Here is a 21,291-nt window from a genome sequence, read left to right as displayed (position 1 = left end):
AAGAGCACCCGGGCAGAGGAGCCATTTAGTTTACCGTTTAACACTTTAGATGAATTACAGCAGCAGCAAGTGTTTCTCTCCTGGTCCAGGGATTTAAAGTCATTTACACAGTTTTCATATTGCACATTATAATATGCAATATAACTAACATGATATAACTGCTCTCCCTCTTCTTATTGTTACATCATGGTGTACTTTTCCACACATAAAATTGTTTATACTCCATATATCTACAGTAGATGGCCCAGGCCTATTCTAGAAACATTTTATTATTATAGTGCTTTTATTTTTCTATTTATTAAATTCAAATGGGCGGTTATTTGCTGCTGTAGTAAAGTAAATGAAGCTTTTATTTGTGTGAACACTGAGCTCAATGCGCCATCACAGCCACCAGGTGTCATCGCAGGGTCTGGCTGCTGCAGTTAAACATCCATCCGCTGGACGGAAGCACGCAGAAAGAAAACACTGGCAGCAGCAAACATTTTCACTGGAGTCCAAGAAACAGCAGCAGGAACAGAGGAACAGGAAGTCTGGTGCTTGTGACCCAAAACACGAAAACAGAAACCGGCTTCTGTGTGTTTCCAGTGCTCCAGCTGTCAGATCACATGGTGAGTGTCTGATGGGGATAATGAAAGTTTTGCTCGTCCTGTGAAGTTGGTCACGTCTTAAAAGTGAAAAGCGCATCTGGAGCTGGACCACGACAGACGACGGCGGAAAACCAGGAGGGTCAACATGTAGGACTGAGTAGTCTTTGGGTCCGCACAGATGCTGTAGTCACGTCGTCTCATAATGTAAAAATTATTAGTAGCGTTATTTCTTCCAGGACCATAGTCCAGACCTCCCACCTCCTTTAGACGCACGAACTGTAAAACTGTCCCTGGATCAGGTTTTGCAGAATCCGCAAGAAATCAGCCACAGCAGGGTCACTGGGTCCTGTGCTGAATCACCAGGGTTTTACTGTGGATGCTGCCACAGTGACATGTTATAATCCATCAGTGTTTTATAGGACAGCACCACCTCACTCTCAGTCAAAATGGAAAATAACTATAAACTTTTTATTCAGTCTTTGGTTTTGCTGCTCTTTCAGTTTTATTTCTGATCTTGCACTAAAATAACACTTTAATGTCGTAGGAGCTTAATAACTGACGTTCACACATGGAGAGGGAACCAGCTGCAGAAATCCAGCTCCTCAGAACCCAGAAGGTGGCTCTGATAGAAGTTCTGAGCGCAGATGCTGATTTTGTCCTGCAGCACGCAGACTCTCGCGGCCTGCTGTCTCTTCACAGCTACCGGCAGCTGAAAGCTTGTCGTGGTCCTAGTGAGAAGGTAACAGACCTGATAGATCTTATTATCCAGACGGGGCCTGAGGCAGCACAAGGACTCCTGGAACTGCTGAAGGACCAGGCCCTGCAGGAAACCTTCCCAATGCTTAAGGATCTTCAAATCAGCACACTGTGTTCAGGTTAGAGCCAAGTGTGCTCAGTATGCTCACTCATGTCGTTATTAAATATAGTTTGACTTCTGCTATAAAGACGTTTTCTCTATTTACAAGGAGAAAACAAAAGAAAGAGAAAACAAGCTCCTGAAGTGCAAGACACCATTTCATCCAAAAGGATCTGCAACAGTGGTGAGTCACACTACACTCAGAGCTGCTCCCTTAAAAACACTGAGAGCTGCACTTACTTTATTTGTCTCTGTCTTATTGCACAGGTTCTCACCTAGTGACGGAGAAGCAGCTGATGAAAGTGGCTCGTGCCATTGGCAGACGTTGGCGGGAGATCGGCAGACTAGCTCTGGACATCCCCTCTGTGAAGCTGGAGCAGTTCGAGGAGGACCACTCTCAGCACGTGGAGCGAGTATTTGCCATGCTGCGTCACTGGCAGACCTGCCAGAGGGAAAAAGCCACAGCTGCTCGTCTGCACTCCCTCCTCAGCCAGGAAGACTGGGCGCTGCCATCTGAAAGCATTGATTTTCTGTTGGAGACAGACTGAGGCCTTCGCTAGCTGGAACCTGCAGGGACATGCAGGGACATGCTGGGACCTGCTGGGACCTGCTGGGACCTGCTGGGACCTGCTGGGACCTGCTGGGACCTGCTGGGACCGAAACCCTCACGCTCATACCGTTACTCCATATAGGGAAAAGAGAAAACAACACTTCTAGATGGGATCAGACGAGAGTCCCGGTTTGACTGACTGACTGAGCTGACTGTGCAGCTTTACAAATTCCAGTAAGGAAACGGTTTGTGCGATAGGAGCAGGCACAACAAGCTCCTGCTCAGGCTGCAGCTTTTTACCAAAGGCTTGGTTTTTACTAGTTTTACTGGTTTTCATGTTCTGTCAGTTACAAGATGATTCGGTTTTAAATTGTGTGTAAGTGTACTGACTGTATATTTCCAGTGTGTGTACATAGATATATGCAGATCATGTATGTGTGTGTGTGTGTGTGTGTGTCAGTTTATTGTTTTCTTGTATTTGCAGTACTGTAAATACCATTTGACCAGAAAGATAAAATATTCTATTTTTTCATGTGTTTAATGATTTTTTCAATTTGACATGTAATAAACATTTAGTTTGTCAGAGAAATGTGCTTTAGGATCTACATACTTAGAGCCAGTTGATGCTTTTAAGGATTTTATTTTATTTTAAAAATCAAAATAATCTTTTAAAGCAGTTAAAATCCAGTAAGAAACATTTAATGAAATCATCAATTACTTCTCTCATTTCTGAGGTTTTCATGTGAACTGATAAAACCAGTTAACTCCCTTTTGGTCACAGAAAACTCAAACTCGTTTCTCTCATAGTCTTCTCTCAGTCCTGACATTAATTAACTTGAAGGCAAAGGTCGACTCCTTCCCACTCTGCTGTATCAGGCCTTTGCTTCGTTTGCTTCGTTTTCTGCCGAGCTGAGATTCACCAAGTTTTTGCTTTTTGAAACGTGTGGATACAACAAACATGTTTCCATCATCATGTAAGTACAGTGAGCTCTATCCAGTTTTATTTCTAACCTTGAGTATTGGGGGCATTATTTTGAATGTAATTGTTATAACAATAGCAGATGGGCAGGGGAGGGAAGCAGCTAAACTCCATGACCTGAATGAGCCACTTATTGACCATGCAGAGGGACAAGACTTCTTAAATGAAGCCTTCAAAGTTATTATGGACGAAGTGCTCTGCAAGGGGACAGATGTCAAACAGAAGGTCTCTCCTAAAGCCTAAAATCACAATTATGTCTTAATTACAGATCGTTCTGAACAGAACTCATGGTCTGTGTTTTCCTCCTGCAGGTTTGTGAGTGGAAGGAGCCGGACGAGTTGGCTCTGCTGCTGGATCTGGAGTTGAGGGCGACAGGAGAGACGCAGCATCGACTTCTACAGAGAGTGAGAGATGTCGCCAAATACAGCACCAAGACGTGTAAGGCTGCTGCAGATAGCTGAGAACAGTGGAACAGACTGATCCTTCTCACTCCTGATGAGACTCTTTTCATTTCAGGCCACCCACGTTTTTTTAACCAGCAGTTTGCTGGAGTGGACTACCATTCCCTGGCTGGACAATTCCTCACTGATGCTCTTAACACCAACATGTAAGATAATACTGTACTGCAAATTTACACAGGGGATGCCAAGATGTGTCTGGAGAATACACTGCAAATAATATAATGAATAGGGCATTGATACTAGGCAGTGGTTTAACACCGTATAACACAATGCAGTATGAAGTACGATGTTTAAAATGATCAAACCTGCTGTGTTAACTGCAGCTGCACCTATGAGTTGGGCCCAGTGTTCGTGCTGATGGAGGCTGAGGTTCTAAGAGGACTGCGTCAGCTCGTGGGCTGGGCCGAAGGTGACGGTATTTTCTGCCCTGGTGGATCTATTTCTAACATGTACGCCGTGAACCTTGCACGATACCAACTCTTCCCAGAGGTCAAAACCAAGGGACTCTGCAGCCTCCCAAAACTCACCATCTTCACATCTCCAGAGGTCGGGAATCGCTGTTCAACGCTGTTCAACGCTGTGTGTGTTGTCTCCACATGAATGTGATTATAATAAACGTTCCTGATGCTTTTCCAGAGCCACTTCTCTGTGAAGAAAGGGGCTGCATTCCTGGGTATTGGGACAGACAACGTCATCTTGGTGAAAGTGGATGATAGGTAATGTATTTTTCATTTTCAAAACTAAAATAATTCAGTCAGGTAATTCGCTTATCAACGCAGTTCATCATTTATTTTTTATGTAGAGAAGCCCCAAATTTTCTTGCTCTGTGCAGCTGTCATTTATAAAGTACAACATCTTTGGGCTTTGGACTGTTCGTCTGCCAGAAGAAGCAAGTCCTGACATTTTATATACTAAAAGCTCAGAATATATGGAGAGATTATTTACTTATACCTGTACCTTGTGTTTTTCCTCCTGCTCTATCTGCAATACAGAGGACGTATGATTCCAGAGGACCTGGATGAAAAAATAAAGCTGGCAAAATCTCAGGTGAATTGGTATTCTGACATGTCAAATATAACATTATAGTTCACTTTTGAAACTAATAATTCTCCACAGAATATAACTACCCATAAAACCACTGCGTTCTGTTAATCTTGCACAGCAGAGTGCAAAGCAAATGTACTCACTTTCAGTTCCTTTCTGCCAGGGTGCAGTGCCGCTCCTCATTAGCTGCACATCCGGGACCACAGTTCGAGGTGCCTTTGATCCACTGGATCACATTGCTGATGTCTGTGAGAGGCACAAGCTCTGGATGCACGTAGACGTGAGTCCTCCTGTGGAAGACATGTCTTACTTTTGTGTGAGCCTGGGTTGTATTTGTTAAAATTTAAGAAGGTGCAGAGTTCTGTCTGTTCTGACGTTTGTTTCAGGCTGCCTGGGGAGGGAGCGTGCTCTTTTCCAAACAACACACACATCTAATGAAAGGGGTTGACAGGTATTAATATACATAGCAGAACCGTGCACGTTGCATTTTGAGGGCGGCAGCATTTTGTCAGTGCTTAAGTAGAGCTAGACATCTGGGTAGGCAGGGTCATATGGAAAATACCAACAATACCTTGTTTATTGTGTGTGTTTCTGAATGTGCCTGTGTGTTTACCAAGAGCAAATTCAATAGCCTGGAATCCTCACAAGATGCTGCTGGCTGGCCTGCAGTGCTCTGCCTTCCTGCTGAAGGACACTACGGTTAGGATTCACAGTTTGTGGCAACAGACTCTCCTGACGTACATCATGACGTACATTATTGGATTTATACTTTTGCAAAAAAAAAAAAAAAAATCAGTCGTTAATGTGTTTTTTCTCAGAATTTGTTGAAGCGCTGCCACAGCGCCAACGCCACATACCTCTTTCAGCAAGACAAATTCTATGACATGAACCTGGACATTGGGGATAAGTCAGTGCAGTGCAGCCGCAGGGTGGACTGTCTGAAGCTGTGGTTGATGTGGAAAGCTGTTGGCTCCGATGGTTTGGCGGAGCGTGTAGACAAAGCTTTCATCCATGTAAGGTAAAGCATAGCTGTAGTACAAGACACACAAGATAAGACGCTCGTAGTCAACTTTTGACAGCTAAGCTTTTAATTCACAAAGTCTTTACCTACCTGTAAATCTTCTCTCTCATGGTGGAATATTATTATAAAAATCTCACCAATGGCACCAACTTATGGTCGTACAGGTATCTTGTGGAGCAGATGAAGAAAAGAGAAGGGTTCCAGCTTTTGGCTGAGGTAAGGAAATATCTCAACATGCGTAAAAGATGAGTTGCTCTTATTTTGTCATTTCTGATGGCATGTCTGTGTGTGTCTATGGACAGCCAGAGTTTGTGAATGTGTGCTTCTGGTATATACCACCCAGTCTGAGAGGGAAGGAGGGAAACGCAGATTACCACGATAGGCTGGCAAAAGTAAGTGTCTGCAGAGAGATTTCACTTCACTCTGTCACACACGCAGGTTAAATATTTAACTTTTTAATTATTTGCATTGTGCCAGTTTTAGTTTTTATCTCCTTGCATTAAAAGGTGGCTCCAGTCATCAAGGAGCGCATGATGAAACAAGGCACTATGATGGTGGGCTACCAGCCTCTGGGAGACAGAGTCAACTTTTTCCGTATGGTTGTGTTCTCTCCCCTTGTTTCCCAAAAAGACATGGACTTCTTTCTCAATGAGATTGAAAGACTGGGAAGTGATTTGTGACCAGAATCACAAGCCCAAAACTTGGCATTGTAATGTCACGAAGTCACAGACCAAGATATGAATGAATGAATAAACAAAGATGATGATGGTCTTTACTCTTGATAAATGACTGACATTCATTTTAAAGGTGTTTTAAATCATTGCCATGGATTTATATGTTCTGCTCTGAAATCATGTCACCTGACACTTTTTAAAAAGCCATGTTCCAGGTCTGGGGAGCAGGGCCAGAGAGTTACGATCCTACTGTTAGTGGGGAATGTAGTTTCTGAATGGTCCGTTCAGATACATGATGACATTTGGTCTCTAAAACATCAGAAAACAGAAAAAAACAAATCCTGCAGATATGGATTAATCTCATCCAAATACAAAGTTGTTTTTCAGTGTTTTGATAACGCTAACGCTATTAGCCTTCTGTGAGGGCTCCAGTTATTCTGATTTTATAATTGACACTGTAGCTGCTACCTCAGTTCAGGGGTGATTGTAGTATCAGACTTTCAGGAGTCCTCAGCCCCCAACGAGGATGAGCCTGCTCTCTCTCCTTCTCTGTGCTGTCCACCAAATAACAAACTTAACATCCAATCACAGTCTATAATCTAATAAGCAGTATGAATTGATCCATATCGATTTAGAACATTATTCCTATGGTCGATATGAGCAGTGCAGTCAGGTGGTGTCATTTTGACCTCACTCTCTGACCTGAAGCCAGTTACTTTTATTTCTAGTGGTGCTGATGAAATGTAGAGCACCAGATGAAGAAGGTGCAGCCTGGTTGTTCATTACATTTGCAGGTTCATCTTGTGGAGAGACTTTCGCAAACACTAAAAACTGTTGTGACAATTGTCCGCATCGACATTATAAGGCAATAAAAACGTGTGTGCGTGTGCGTGCGTGCGTGCGTGCAGCACAACGTGAGGTTTGCATCCACGCAGCCTCAACCACTCCCTCACAAACATGGCTGCAAAAGTGGATCGCCCCGCTCCGATCACGTGACTGGACGTCTGGCCAATCACCGCTCTCCCCGGGGAGCACTTCCGGTAGCGTTTCCTGTCAGTGTTTGTAAACTGAGGAAAAATTGGAAGTGCGACAAGAAACAATAATCCGCGAAACTCGGAAGGTAAGCGAGCGGTTTTCCAACCTGCGTGTCCGTGGACGTTTTGTAACGTGCTGCCCGTCCGTTTGTAGCCGGTGAGGCCGGTGTTGTTTAGTGTTCGGATCCTGCCCGGCTGTTGTTGTGTTGTCTGGGTCGGGGGTGGGGGGGATCAGTCACACCAGAGTTGTCCCTTAACCCGGGTTAAGTCTCTCTAGATATAATCCCGTTTTACTAATAAAGCTCACATGTTCAGGTCACTTTTCCGACAAGGTACCAAATGTTTTTGGTCCGTTTGCATCGTGGTACCGGCGGGACTCACAAACCCACCAACATTATATTATTCCCACATTTAACCTGCAGGTTTACAATGAAAGGAAAGGCGTCCAGTGATAAATAGCGATGGGTTTGCTCCAGTGCAAATAAAAGGTCATAACATCGCGGTGTTTCTACAGTTGTATGCAAATGTCCGGGTCCTCCTGGGCCAATTAAACAGAATTAAATATGCTGCTGATTTGTCAGTGGAAAGAAGTAAACAATGCATGGTGCAGACACCACAAATGGCCTTTCTTCAAATGTTAGTGCTATTGCTGATATTATTTCTTATTCCAATAAAGAACCAGTCATATCTATGAGCTGTGAAACATCAATATGACCCGCAGGCTCATTACAGCCATTAGCTGCATGAATATGTTTTAAAGCTTCAGGTTTTTTTTTTTGTCTGTGTTCTACTTTATGATGCCTGAACTAACATAATAAACAGTAGCTAAAACTGTGTTTTACTGTACACTTACTGCTTTAAAACCACAGCAGACAATATATTTTATATATAGTTGTCTTTTTATATACAGCGCCAAGAAAAGGTAAACAAACCCTTTGAAATGACCTGCGTTTGTGTATTAATGTGTCTTAAAATATGGTTATATCTCCATCTTAAGCTGCAATAATTTACAAATACCATCTATTTCATCCTGTTGTTTTTGTCAATATTAAATAAATGAAGTGTTCCCAGTGTAGGTTAGACAAACTATGTGCACCCCAGGCTAATGATCAACAAAACTTAGTTGGAGTCAGGTGTTACCAATCCTGCCAATCAGCCAATCACTGAAACAACATGAGAACTACTCCGACCTGTAATAAAAAAACCACTGGAACATTTGGAGTTTGCCATTTAAAAGAAGCATTTTCCAACGTGGACCACACTCGTAAAACAGATCTCAGAGCACTTATAGTAAAGCAGCGGTGATTTGCATAGAGTTGGAGAGGATTAGATAGATTAGATAGATAGTTCAGATATTCATCAGTGCATGTTGTCTAAAGATGAAACCATTTATCACTGTGGCTACACTCTGCAGAAGCAACTGTTTGGCTAAAATTAGTCCAAAGGCCGAAGACTAAACACGTAGAAGCTTGAAGGAATCATTGCTCCTCAGCATCACTGTTCGTGAGTCTGCCATATATAAATAAGAACCACAGAGAACATGGCAGAACACCAGCACAGAGAAGTCACTGCTCTGATGCTCCTTAACGCTACTGGGAAAATGTTTCGTGTACTGATGAAACTAAGGTTGACTTGTTGAAGAACACGCAGCGTTTACATGTGGCATAAAATGTTTGTTTCACACTTCTACAGATGGTTTTTCACTTTTTCATCATATTTCATTCTTTTTCTTCTACCTGTTGTGTTTTGCATCAACCATGGAAACATATGGCCGCACCAAACCACTGGGGCGTTGCCTGATAAGCTGCACATATAATGCTGGACCAACATCTATGATCATATCATATTTGATCATATTTGGTAATTGGTCGCTCTGATTGTCCAGCTCTTGTGAATATTTTAGTTTCATGTTGTCGTGCCTTTACTTTCAGGCTTTGGCCCCTGATGTTTTGGGTGGGTGTGGTCTCTTCTGTGACCCTTCATCCTGAGTGAAGCCCCTCTCTGTTCCCCCAAACACACACGCATTCAAACCACGGCGATGACACACCATTCCAACAACTCTGTTCGAGACCACATGAAGTGGGTCAGTGAAACTTCGTCTCCAGAATCACCACTATGGTTTTAGCGTGTCCTTATGCCAGTTCATTTCACTGTTAGTTCCCTTACTCCACTCCCCTGGCTTCTCCCTGACTCCTTGTCTCTGAGCGGGAGTCCAGTTGCCTCTTTCTTTTTTTTCCCCTGACATGATGTTTGTGTTGTCAGGCTGGGTTGCTGGGCTGTGAGGCGGTGCTGTCCAGCATGGCCCTGATGCAAGCCAACAACATCCCAGGCCAGAAGAAGATGATGTCACCCCTGGGCCAGGGGCACAGGGCCAGTCCAGAGAGCCACCAGTCCCACTCGCAGCACAGCCACAACCACCATGGTCACCAGGCTCACCACGGACAACCCCACCACAGCCACATGGGCCACGCTTCAGCCGGCAGTGGTCCACCCCTGGTGAGAGCCACAGCTCCGTGCTCACGATGGGAGCTTCTTTGTTTTTTAATTTCTCAACTTTGCTTTTAATTGTTAAATCAGATGGATGTTAGCCAGTCAAAGTAAATCTTGACTGCTGGAGCATTTAGAGGCACTGTAAACATGTCAATAAATGGTTTATAACACACTTTAATGTGGCTGTAGGCAAACAGAAGGATATTTTACAACTTCTCCTGTGAAGACATTTTATATTACCAGACCTGTGTTTTACCAAATTGGCACTGCTTATCTGTTTATACACCAGCTTTCATTTATAGGTGTCACAGGAGGAGTTACAGTTGTTGACAAATGCATCGAACAGAAAAATGGCTGTCGCAGTGGCAAAGTCTATGGTCCTGTGCAGTTTACCAATTAATACCAATGTTTTACTTAGCTGATCCGTAAAGACGGCGATTATCAGTCAACGAGAATGATGGATGGGAAGGACATGCAGACAAACCAGAATATGCAACCGAAGAAAAAGCACAAAAAATCAGGATCGTCCAACAAAGTTAAAGAGAAAATAGAGGTAAGTTGTTTTTTTTTTTTTGTAGTTTAAAAAGTGCCTGGATTCATGACATTACAATGATGTCTAGTTGAGATTTGACTAATCTTGTTATTGTTCTCAGCCTTTACTTCCACCAATCAATTTGGATGACGACAGTTCCTTGAAAGTTCAGAAGAACTTCATCTGTGACCACTGCTATGGAGCTTTCCGGAGCAGCTACCACCTTAAGCGACATATTCTTACACATACAGGTGAGAACTGACTAGGTAACGTCCTCACTTCAGCGTGGCATTTCTGTCCCCTGTGCATTTAGTACGTTGGTGTACAAAACAGGTTTTCAATCTTTTCTAATGTTGTAAATGTATTTCTGTCTGAATATTGGTTCTTTGTTAGTTGATGTAACATAAGTATGTAACTCTTTTGACCAGGAGTCTCACAAAAGAGATTTGAATTATAGATGAATGAATTCCTAAATTTTAAATCAATAAATGTCTTGATAAACAGTCATAAAGGATCATCCTGTGGTTGTTCACAGGGGAAAAGCCATTTGCTTGTGACGCATGTGATATGAGGTTCATTCAGCGTTACCACCTGGACAGACACAAGAGAGTGCACAGCGGGGAGAAGCCATACCAGTGTGATCGCTGCCATCAGGTTAGTCAGTCATTCTATCATTAACCAATAAAACTGATTCAGTGCAGACACAACAACGGTAAAAACAGGAAGTTACTTTGTGCAGTTCTATAGCAAAGGAAAATTAAGGGTTAAAAAGAGAAAAATATAAAGTTGCAGATCATGTTTAGTTTTGTGACACGTAAAATACTACACAACATTAAAAGTCTATCACTACAGTTTATAATTTCTGACATGCCAATAATCCACTTGACCACTTTGGGGTAGTAATCTGTCCTAATCTGTACTCCTGTGCCCTACATGTCCTCTGGGTTTTAGTTGTGTCGGCATTGATCTGCTACTTTCACTCAAACGCGTGTCTCCCCCCGCCTGGTTTCAGAACTTCTCACGGACGGACCGGCTGCTGAGGCACAGACGGCTGTGCACAGTTGGGCTGAGCAAAGAAGAAAATCAGTATTCACAGGATGCATCTGCCCATCCAGCTTCCTGGAGCCCCCTGCAGTCTTCCAACAACCGCCTGACTGTCTGACCTTCAGCTCCTCGCAGAGGCCCCACAGATAACAGCAGTCTGCAGCTCAGTAACACTGAAGCTCTGGAGCTCAACAGCACTGTAACCCGAAAACAGCCGAACTCATTCATAGAGCCTGATGGTAGATTTTTTTAGTACCTTTTTGTATCTGCTGTTATACTCATGGTAACATGTAAAAGTGGAAGGACGACTACATGATCTTGGGCAACAGGTCATGACATTATGGCAATAACTGAATGAAAAATGCACAAAGGTTGGTATTTTTTGGTTTCGCTGCCAAGGGACTGCAAGTGTTTCTGGCGGCATAGACCGTCAATGAATTGAGCAGCTCCCATTAGGTATTTTGTCTTGTAATCAACCCCAGCCTGCCTGCTACTTCAGATGGTTCATCAAAGGACACAAACACAGGACCATATAGCGTTTTAGGGCTGAAGTCCAGCTTATTTTGTGTTCATTATGCTACAAGGTCACAGGAGACTTGATGTCCACGCTGCCTGGAGGAAGCATTTATCCAGTGAGCATAACGCCTCTGACAATAGATTTGTCATTTTTAGTAACACGGCTGTAAACATGTAAGGGGCTTATTACAGAGTAAAACACAAACTCCTCATTAATTTCATGGATGTATAAGCTCATAGTTATTACAATTCACAAGTCTTTAATGGTCCGAAACTAATTTCTTACTTTCCGATCATCCAGCTGTAAAACTCAAAGATGATCTACAGATAAAACCGTGTTGGTGTCGTAGGAGAAAATGGGTTAAAAACACTAACGGGTAACTAGATGCTCCTGAAATGACTCATTTTCAACTAATGTTGCTATTAGTTAAGTTGTGTAGCAAATGTTCACACACACACACACACACACACACAGTTCTACCTTGTTTTAAAGGGACTTTGTCTATTGCGTGTTATTACAGTAGAATGACAGCTTTTGTAGGAATAGGCCAGTCTTTTGATACTCTCGAGTAAATGAGCCTTTTTTTATAACGTTAACTGAATGGAGGGGCCGCCTGTCCTTCACAAAAATTATGTGTTTTCCTACAGTACTTCTCTAATAAGCCTGTCAATATAAATTTGTGTTTACTTTGTGTCTGTTCATAAACGCCACCGTCGGTCTTTTTTTTTTTTTTTTCTTCCATTGTGTTAGATCCTCGTGACTTTAAAAAGACTCCTGTCCTTTGGTGAATAAGGTGGAGTCGTGATGTGTGAAATCCTGACATACGCCTGAAAGTTCCTGACTACATTAGATTGTGAGATTTTGCCATAACTGATTGTTAATAACTGTATTGGCTTACACTTGGATTAAAACTGGTTCTAGGCCTAAAATGATGTCATTTCATCTCCAGTTGAGCTCTGACTATCTTCAATGAAGATTGGTGTATTGTGTGTATTTGAAGAGGGCCATATGTGGTGTAACCTACGTCATGTTACTGTATAATCAGGCTTCTGTAGGATTAAATAAGTCTGTAAACACTGGAGTGAAGATGTTAGGTCATTTCTAAAGGCAGACAGGAGTTTTAACATTTGGTATGTGTTTAGACAAACATGTTTTATAGTAGGCTGGTAGTTCTCCGACTGTCAAATCTTTAGATTATGTGAAAGGACGGCCCATCATCATCATACTCAAAGTACTGTTCATGAAGTTAATATATATTTAAATGGTATTAGGGGTAGACAACAGTATGTTTGGGACCTGCACTGCAAAAATGAATCAAAGCATTAAAGTTATGAACAATTGTCTTCTGATAACAACTGAAAAGTCCCTGGTGATTCATCTTCAACCTGCTATTAGGAATAAAGTAAGAGCTGACACTCCTTTAGTATAGTGAACAGTCAGCATGTTTTTTTCTTTTGCATGTATCTGAATGTTTTTTATTATTTTTATTTTGTTAAGGAGATTTTTTTTTAAAATGTTGGCCCCAACATTTGTTTGTAAATTCAGGAGATAAGTCACTTTCAACTCAGTCATACTCTAGTGAAAACAGTCTCAATAAAGCTGTTATGTATTTTGAACCAGTTTGTGCTGTTCACATATTCTACAACAGCGGTTGGATCCCAGTTACTCCTCGTTCCCCGCACAGCAAGACTGACATTTAGTATATTACAGCATATTCTGGCTTTGCAATATGAAATACCTATAAGTTACTGTGGCCTGTCTCAGTTAGCATTAAATTGCATATATTATACAACATTAGCACATTTCATAGAGAAACTACAGAATGTTTCAGAAATATGTAATGCTGCATTTGTGTCAGCAGATGGCATCCATGACCATATGAGGGACACAATAACACTACACAGTGAAGATGAAGAAATGCTTCCAGAGGGTTTTAACCCCCATTTGTGGACATTCAAGATTAAAACACAATGCACTGCTTACAATGATCTAACTAATGAGGTGAGAGGAGACACTCCTTATTTTTAGGAGTAAATAAAATGTATTAGACATAAATGAGTCCTGGGTGACAAATGTGAATGAGACAAATTTCCAGAAAGGGAATCAGCTTAAAGTTGAAGGCACGTACTCATTTCTTATTTGAGAAATGAATAAATAACAAGTTAAACCACTGATTGTTCAATGTATTTAAACTGATATATTTTCCAAACAAAATGAGAAGGTAATAATATCTGCTCACATTTGAGAAGCTGCAACTAACACTTTTTTTTGTCAAGAGGATTTAAACAATTAATTGCTAAAGAAAATGATCAGTAATTAACTGTCTTTATCCACCTATTTATCAACTAGCTCACCACACACTGCAGTAACATTTCACCCTTTAATGGGTTTATACAAAGCCCTGTCTGCACCACCGATCCATAAACCTCCTTGAGACAGTGAGAAACATATGGTGCTTGAACTATGCAAAGCAAAGCGTCCTGTAGTTTTCAGGGGTCTTTCTTAGGTCTTGTTAAAGCTGAGACAACTAATTAACAGCCGTGAGGAAGTGACTGATAATGTGACCCAGATATGGCTGAAATATGTACGAACCTGATGTGACGTTTCATTCCACTGAAACCTGTAAAGACGCGTAAGAATTTAGGAAAAAGGGGGTCCGGACCAAAGCCGGCAGTTTTTATGAGTTTGCATTTCTAAACAGATTGCAGCACAGTAATGGGTCTTAAGATCACTTATGGTGTGAAATATAGTGTGAAAGTGGCCAATTGAACAGACATAACCATCTGTGTGACGATAGCTGATATCCACATTTCTCAGGCCGGAGGAAAGAATTTCTTCGAGTACACTGCCCCGTCATCCTGCCTGCTTGGCTATTGCCACATCAGTCGTACGTTAGGAACTACAGATCATAGCCTCTAGCACCTTCCTCTTTGCTATTGACCAGTTCTTTAATTAAAGCATTAGGATCTGCAGGATGAGATCAGTCTGAAGGCTGCTGGGAGTGTGCACCTTCCCCCCATGGGAGACATCCCCTCCCTCTGCAGCCTGATTTACAGCACCCACAGGCCCCCGGCACTTAACAATGGACCTCCTTAAGTGAGGTAGATGGGGAGGAGATCAGAGAGGGGGAGATAACACTCCATCTTCATACACAAAGTGCTGAAATCATCTAGGTTCGAAATCATCTCAGCGAGACAGACTGATCATGGAGTCAGTCCAGAGGTAAAGTGTAGGAGTGCTGCCTTGTGTTCAGTCTGGCTCACTCTATCAGTGAAGCGAGCTCTCCTTAAGACTGATAGCCAGCTCTCTACATGCTCACCTCTGCTGTCAGAGGGATAAAAAATAGGTCCTCCAAAAGGAAATTTCCCCAACAACCAGTAAATCTCAGCTGACTGCACATACTGTGGTTCTGTCAACATATGGGTCATTCAGAGGTTTACAAAAACAAGCGCTCAGCAAAAGAAATGCTCTGTCTCCTACAAATGTTTGGATGCCCCCTGATCAAATACATCACGGGCTCATGGCTAATGATTGAAACCCTCCCAACAATAGCTCCTGCTATCTCCCTCTCCCCGAGGTGTGGGAGAGCCTTTTCATCTCAGGCTTTGATTAATAAAGAAATCGCTGGTAGGTTGAAAGCAACGATCTGCCCCCCCGAACATCCATCACGCCTGTGACAGCCCACCTCTCTGTGTTAATTAGCGGTGATATTTAAGCTGTCTGAGGTGTTTCATGGCCGTCAGCGAGGTAGTGCTTGTCATTAAAATTTCAATTCCTCTGTCCAGGTTACTCCCGATTTCCTGGACACTTCAGTAAAACAATGTCTGTTTTTTTGTCAAAATAAAACACACAGATGTAACGATAAACTAAAAGGGGCAGTCTGGAATGAGATTAATGAACTTTAAACCCGACCCTGTAGCTGCACTCGCTGACTTTACACATACATTTGAGTTTTACCCAACTGCATCAGCATGAATGTAAAAACATTCACTTGACGTATTGCACTTGCTCAGTAATTATTAGATATTACACCAAAGAATTTGCCATAAATTTCAAGTTCTTGTAAAACAATGAGACAAGAAAGTGCGAATGCATTACTTATTAATAATTACCAAATATTGTAATATTCTCTAATACTGGGGGGCATTATTCAGAAATAAATTATGTATATAGCCAAATCCTACTACGGTTCTACGTTAGAACCAAATGGCATCATGAGAATATGAGAACTTCAGTGGTGCAAAATTAAACAATAGCTGGGTTAGAGGCATCTTAGCAAACAGCAGCCACTTTACACCAGATGGACCAAACTTCTTGGTGGTTGGTCCATACGGTTTCTATTACTGTGACAAAATGATCTGGTGAACTTATGAAAATCAGCAATGGGATGTCAACGGCCACCTGCCTTACAAAGTGTCTCTGACGGAGAATGTTCTGTCATATCATGCTTCAAACTGGCCCATATTCAGTTGTCTGCCACCACATTTCTAATTAGTGTCACTCAACAAGATTAATTGCTCTCTGAACATCAGTCCCAATACCCATCTCACAGGTAACACGGGATAAGTATAGTTTGGCCTATTTACATGTTTTGATACATTCAGATCATGAATATTCATACATGAAAACGAACCTCAGGAGAAGTCAAACCTTGCACCCTAGTATATGTGATAAAGGGCTATTACACACTTTATTTCTGAACTCCAGCACAGGGGCTTCTCATGAACTGAAAGAGAAGTGTGGGAGTGTAGAGATGCTACTGATTTGAATGAGTAACTTTAACAAGCCAGGGGGAAATTGTTGCTAAATTCAAACAATTGCCCGATCTTGTTCTAACGCTTTAGAACTGTAGTACAGAGTGCTGACGAAGAGACGAGGGAGGAAAGAGGCCTAGAGGCTGCTTGGGCATAGGGGCTTCCTGCTCTAACATCTCCAACTTAGCTGAGGGTCTGCAGCGTGCACATGTGTTTACAAAGATCAAGTTCAGGTGATTTATTTGGCCCAAGAGCCATCCACATTCCCCTTGACAGGACGGACACGCCGGCGCCCTGCTGACTGTGTAAAAATCACTTTCCAAAAGAGGTGCGTTCAGCCTCGACAGATACATTAACATGCCTTGGCCTCTTGCCACCCTATTAATCTACAGCTTGTTGGGACACATTTGGACTGAACTGCTTCTCCAGGGAACAGCCAACCAGCCACAACATGGGACTGAACGCCACCCCAGATTTCAGTGCTTTCCTTTCTTCTGATCTTACCATCCACAATAGGCCTTTAAAGGGGGCAACATGCCAAGAGGAAGGGTTCATTTAACTTTACATGCAATGGCTTCTAATCCTTTATGGTAGGGAGGAGACGGTGCCGTTAAAGTTTTATATAGTTTAGGAGGATTCATTATCATCAACTGCAGGATTAAACAAGGCTTGTCACTGACACCACATGGTTGTTATAGCAAACAACTCTGCAGCCAAGCTAAGCTGTGCAAATATACAGCTTTATTTGCAGTTTCCCCTGACCAAGTAAAGATACGAGACATTCAGACAAACGTCAGCTTTCATCAGCTCAATAGACTCTCACATAAATTCATTTTAGGACTGTTTGAACAGACTCGGGTGTAGTGTAGGTGATTTAGTGACACAACAATGCCACTGTTGTTGCTTTTAATAAATATATAGCACAGATTTGGCTATTTTTAGTTCGCTAGCATGTCTCTGGGGATTCGTAGGGTCCTAGGAATTATTAGCATTAGCAGGCTAACATTTAATTAAGTGTTTTGCTCAAAGCATCACCGTTCAGCCACACAGAGCCGCTTAGCATGGTTGTAAACAGACAATTAAAACATGATAAGGAGGCAAAAAAATATCTTTACAGCTGAAGATGATCTCACACACTCACACACACACACACACACACACACAGTCAGTATTTGAGCTTCAGAGACACTGAATGCTCAAATAAACTCAACAGATCTAATGGGGAGAGATTAAAATAAAACCATCAACTTCTTCTCTACTTCACTGAGTTTATCGGAACACAAACTTTGAACAAAACTTTTCCGTGACCTCTAAACTGTAGATCTGTTTTTTTAAAAAAAGCCCCCATAAACACCTCACTGGTCTAAATGTTAAATACACAAACAGCAGAACAACAAAGACAAGGGTTCCCACACAAATCACGGGTCTGCAGAAAAGGTCTCATTGAAACAGTTAACTCTTTGTAGGTATTTGTCTCAGCCTCTTCTAAGACACCGCCAAATGATCAATCATCCCTCTGAGTTCAGAGGGATCATGTAAAACCTGTTTTCTTTCTCTTCCATGGCACATTGTCATGTGGCATGCTGTGTAACCCCGTGTTATCAAGTTCACAAGAAGGTCTCCTATGAGATTACACAATCCCACTTGACAAGACAAGTCTAGGGCTTTCCTCTGTCTATTTATTTTCTGACAATTCTCCACTTCAGCAGATGACCTCAAGTGTGAAGCAAAAGAGTAAAGAGAAGGATTTGATATCCAAGGGATCCAACGATGCAGGACTTCACTAAGGGTCGACAGACAGGGCAGGGGCAAACATGCTATTTACCCTCGGAGATTTCCATGGGTCGAGGCTGTTACAGGGCCACATTCTCACCCCTCTTGTCTTCTTGATCTTGTCAGGTTGATGAAGAGATAGGCTGCAAATAGATGATGGGGTTGCACGAACACTGCAGCTACAGCGAGACGTCACCGTCACTTTGGCAGTCTTTGCGATACAGTGATTTACTCAGTCATTTAGAATTTCGAGTCAACAAAAATGAGCTGATCATAAGAGATGTGACATGAGAGGAGAGATTTATGCACCTCCAACATGAATGTGGAGAAAAGTCAAATCTGAGGCAGGATGGATGCAGGCACAATCACTTTTTCCATTTCTTTCTCTCTCTCCATTGGCTCTCTCAGGAATTAATGGAATATTTTGTGAAGCATTCCTAATATTTTTTGATAGACACCTAGTGTTTTAATCTACTATACATTTCTCATCTTCCTCTGTGCTCACAAGATGCTCTCTTCTCCTGTCATGACGTCAGGACTATTATACTCCAGGGCCACCTCCCTTCAGGATAAGATTTTACAATTGCAACCTGACACCGTTTCTGTGTCCTATAAGCGACAGAGCTGTAACTCACTTCAAAGGCAGGAGGCATCAAATCACAGTGCACCCATAAATTAACCTGTCAAGCCTTGGCCAATGAGAAGGCAGCTTTAAATCTCAGCTGTCACGCTGGTGGCCAATGGAAAGACGATGGCAGTAAATCTGTCAGGGCCGGGTCTGTTAACGGTGTTGTGGTGGGGTTGGGGAATCCATGAGGAAGGAGGGGAGAAAGTGAGAACGAGTAGATGACAGAGGGAGGAGGGAGTAAACGGAGGGTTCAGATGCCACAGAAAATTATTTCTTTATATTCTTTAGCCCCTGCTATAAAAATACCAACACACAAAGTGTAGTAAAACAGTGTGATGGTGTGTGGTGGAATTGTTTTGAGCAAAACAACACTAAACAGGGCCAGAAAAGGGGAGAAAGAGACTGCAGTGGGAGTCGAATAACACCAACAGAAAGACTCATAAAGCTTTACGGCCACCACGGCCCTGTGCGATGTTGACTGTTTACAGTGAAAATGACTTATGGCCCTTCTTTAGTGCTCTTTTGCATCACCACTAGACCAAAGCGTAGTGTTGACTGTTTGATAACAGCTGTAACCCAGTAACCCCCGACTGTCATGACACAGCACCATCAGTAGCGAAGACAGACGTCTGGGCACCCGTTGGCCCCAGGATTACAGTCTGTGAAGGTTTGCAGGAGCTGTCCGCCAAGGTCCAGTTGAGCGCCATCTAATAAACAGATGTGCCCCAGTTGTGCAGCTTCAGGGGGTGATGGAGTTTCCCACGTGGCACACCAAACCCACGCAGCTCTGTTTGAGGATTCTGCTTTGCCATCTAATCTCAAAGAAACACAATATGGCCCTGCTGTATCACCCAATCTCAGTTTTGACCAGAGAGCATTTACACATTCATAGTGCTTCCACTAAAGTGTGCTTTCAGTAAAGAGTAATGCACTGCACAGGCACCAGAGAACTGTGGGGAAAGCAGCAGAGGGAAAACACATCAGGTAGAATATTTCCTCGATTAACAATGCCCTTGGTGGTGCACTTTCATTATCCTATCAAAGTTGAACATTTTCATGTAATAAATCTTACAGGTATCATAAAATAACTGGTTCTGCAATGGCAGTGCTATTCCAACCCAAAGGAAAAAGCTTTCCCTTAACAAAGCCCACATTTTTTCACCAACCTGTAACGACATACAATAAACCAGCCACATTTGTGGTGACATTTTTATCTTACATCAACAAAAAAATTAAACATTAGCATCAGAATTTACAGTCATCTTATGTCATTACTATGAATACTTTTTTTTTCCCCTCAGAAACATAAACAGCACGTTGAGTTATGGCAAATGCAGGCAACAGTGCAGCGGTGGAGGTGTTGTTTTTGGCTGACTTTTCCTGGAGTGGCCATGATTCTCTATTCTATGGGAATCCATAAACAGACTCGGAGAGGGCACCTGGGGCCATAAACCATGTCAGGATGCCGAGATGTTGCTGAGGCACTGGCAGCAGGTCTGGGCCCATACCGCCTCCTCGCTGCACATGCACACACACACACACAAACACACCACACCACATGGGCTCGAAGCTACTCCTGCACTGCTTCTGTAGAAAATATGGTGTTTTAGTTTGTTTTCAAAGCTGCAGTAAAGCAGTTTAACAATACAAAGGTAAAATTAGGTTGTTTTTTTATTTGCAAACATTATGTTAAGATGTTAAATCTTACTATCATCTACATATCCAGGGTCATTAAACATCATGTAGGTCATGCCCTTTGTCCTGCTCAGACAATAAACCAGCACTTCCTTTAATATGTTAACTGTATAGGATTCAGCATGCTGCCATTGTTTTGCACAGGGCTGTTTCTCTTTACCACATCAAGTCACTGGGTGGGTGCTCAGGCCCATTGACTGTGACATAAAGACTGCAAGCCTACAGATGATGATAATTTATTGACTCTAATTCGCATAGTCCACTCACTCACACTCACACACACACACACATGCACACACACGAGAAAGAGAGTGACTATTTTCACTGTACGCATCTATCAATTACAAGGCTCTAGTCCACATATCTGACAATTTTACTGCATGTTATGTACAGCATGTCAAGCCATGGCATTTCAAACTGTTATACTCATTCCTGTATAATTAATATAAATTACCTAGCTGTTTTTTTTATGATGATGCAACTGTAATTAGAAGATGAAAGCGAGCCGCTGAGCTGTCGATGGGGCTGCAGGGCGATCTAGATGAAAAGTGACGGTCTGAACAGGCACCTTGGGTGGAATCCTTTAACCCTCGCTCTTCCCTGCTGTGCCCACATTGAGATCTCACCTAATCACATTTAGTCCCGTCTACTC

The 21,291-nt window shown here is 42.4% G+C and overlaps 3 protein-coding genes across 6 annotated transcripts; all 3 read left to right on the top strand.

Annotated features, from left to right (window-relative positions):
• Positions 1-496: 496 nt before the first annotated feature.
• On the top strand, positions 497-2,523 carry LOC113145846 (uncharacterized). Its single transcript, XM_026332962.1, has 4 exons — positions 497-608; positions 1,132-1,462; positions 1,553-1,627; positions 1,711-2,523. The coding sequence occupies exons 2-4, from the start codon at positions 1,156-1,158 to the stop codon at positions 1,989-1,991; spliced, it is 663 nt and encodes a 220-aa protein (XP_026188747.1). The 5' UTR covers positions 497-608; positions 1,132-1,155; the 3' UTR covers positions 1,992-2,523.
• A 319-nt stretch (positions 2,524-2,842) lies between these two features.
• csad (cysteine sulfinic acid decarboxylase) lies at positions 2,843-6,273 on the top strand. Of its 3 annotated transcripts, none has more exons than XM_026333586.1 (14): positions 2,843-2,967; positions 3,052-3,197; positions 3,284-3,410; positions 3,489-3,579; positions 3,757-3,979; positions 4,070-4,149; positions 4,426-4,480; positions 4,641-4,757; positions 4,864-4,928; positions 5,095-5,176; positions 5,296-5,495; positions 5,663-5,714; positions 5,801-5,890; positions 6,005-6,273. In XM_026333586.1, the coding sequence occupies exons 1-14, from the start codon at positions 2,952-2,954 to the stop codon at positions 6,176-6,178; spliced, it is 1,518 nt and encodes a 505-aa protein (XP_026189371.1). In that variant the 5' UTR covers positions 2,843-2,951; the 3' UTR covers positions 6,179-6,273. The 3 variants fall into 3 exon arrangements, with proteins under 3 accessions (XP_026189371.1, XP_026189373.1, XP_026189372.1); XM_026333587.1 differs by having other exon boundaries at positions 2,860-2,967; positions 3,055-3,197; XM_026333588.1 differs by lacking the exon at positions 3,052-3,197 and having other exon boundaries at positions 2,846-2,967.
• An 857-nt stretch (positions 6,274-7,130) lies between these two features.
• On the top strand, positions 7,131-12,166 carry znf740b (zinc finger protein 740b). Of its 2 annotated transcripts, XM_026333724.2 has the most exons (7): positions 7,133-7,292; positions 9,138-9,289; positions 9,469-9,702; positions 10,115-10,249; positions 10,350-10,479; positions 10,764-10,882; positions 11,241-12,166. In XM_026333724.2, the coding sequence occupies exons 2-7, from the start codon at positions 9,245-9,247 to the stop codon at positions 11,388-11,390; spliced, it is 813 nt and encodes a 270-aa protein (XP_026189509.1). In that variant the 5' UTR covers positions 7,133-7,292; positions 9,138-9,244; the 3' UTR covers positions 11,391-12,166. The 2 variants fall into 2 exon arrangements, with proteins under 2 accessions (XP_026189510.1, XP_026189509.1); XM_026333725.2 differs by lacking the exon at positions 9,138-9,289 and having other exon boundaries at positions 7,131-7,292.
• Positions 12,167-21,291: the final 9,125 nt, after the last annotated feature.

This window comes from Mastacembelus armatus, chromosome 7 (assembly GCF_900324485.2).
Source record: "Mastacembelus armatus chromosome 7, fMasArm1.2, whole genome shotgun sequence".
NCBI classification, from domain to species: Eukaryota; Metazoa; Chordata; class Actinopteri; order Synbranchiformes; family Mastacembelidae; genus Mastacembelus; species Mastacembelus armatus.
The sequence above is the reverse complement of the archived record's forward strand: the minus strand, read 5'-3'. Positions and strand labels throughout refer to the sequence as shown.

Coding starts and splice junctions, on each gene's coding strand:
- LOC113145846 (XM_026332962.1), top strand. CDS start 1,156: ATGGAGAGGGAACCAGCTGCAGAAATCCAGCTCCTCAGAACCCAGAAG. Junction 1,463..1,552: donor AATCAGCACACTGTGTTCAG/GTTAGAGCCAAG, acceptor TCTATTTACAAG/GAGAAAACAAAAGAAAGAGA. Junction 1,628..1,710: donor CAAAAGGATCTGCAACAGTG/GTGAGTCACACT, acceptor CTTATTGCACAG/GTTCTCACCTAGTGACGGAG.
- csad (XM_026333586.1), top strand. Junction 5,177..5,295: donor TCCTGCTGAAGGACACTACG/GTTAGGATTCAC, acceptor GTTTTTTCTCAG/AATTTGTTGAAGCGCTGCCA. Junction 5,891..6,004: donor ACCACGATAGGCTGGCAAAA/GTAAGTGTCTGC, acceptor TTGCATTAAAAG/GTGGCTCCAGTCATCAAGGA.
- znf740b (XM_026333724.2), top strand. CDS start 9,245: ATGACACACCATTCCAACAACTCTGTTCGAGACCACATGAAGTGG. Junction 9,290..9,468: donor TTCGAGACCACATGAAGTGG/GTCAGTGAAACT, acceptor TTGTGTTGTCAG/GCTGGGTTGCTGGGCTGTGA. Junction 9,703..10,114: donor CCGGCAGTGGTCCACCCCTG/GTGAGAGCCACA, acceptor TGTTTTACTTAG/CTGATCCGTAAAGACGGCGA.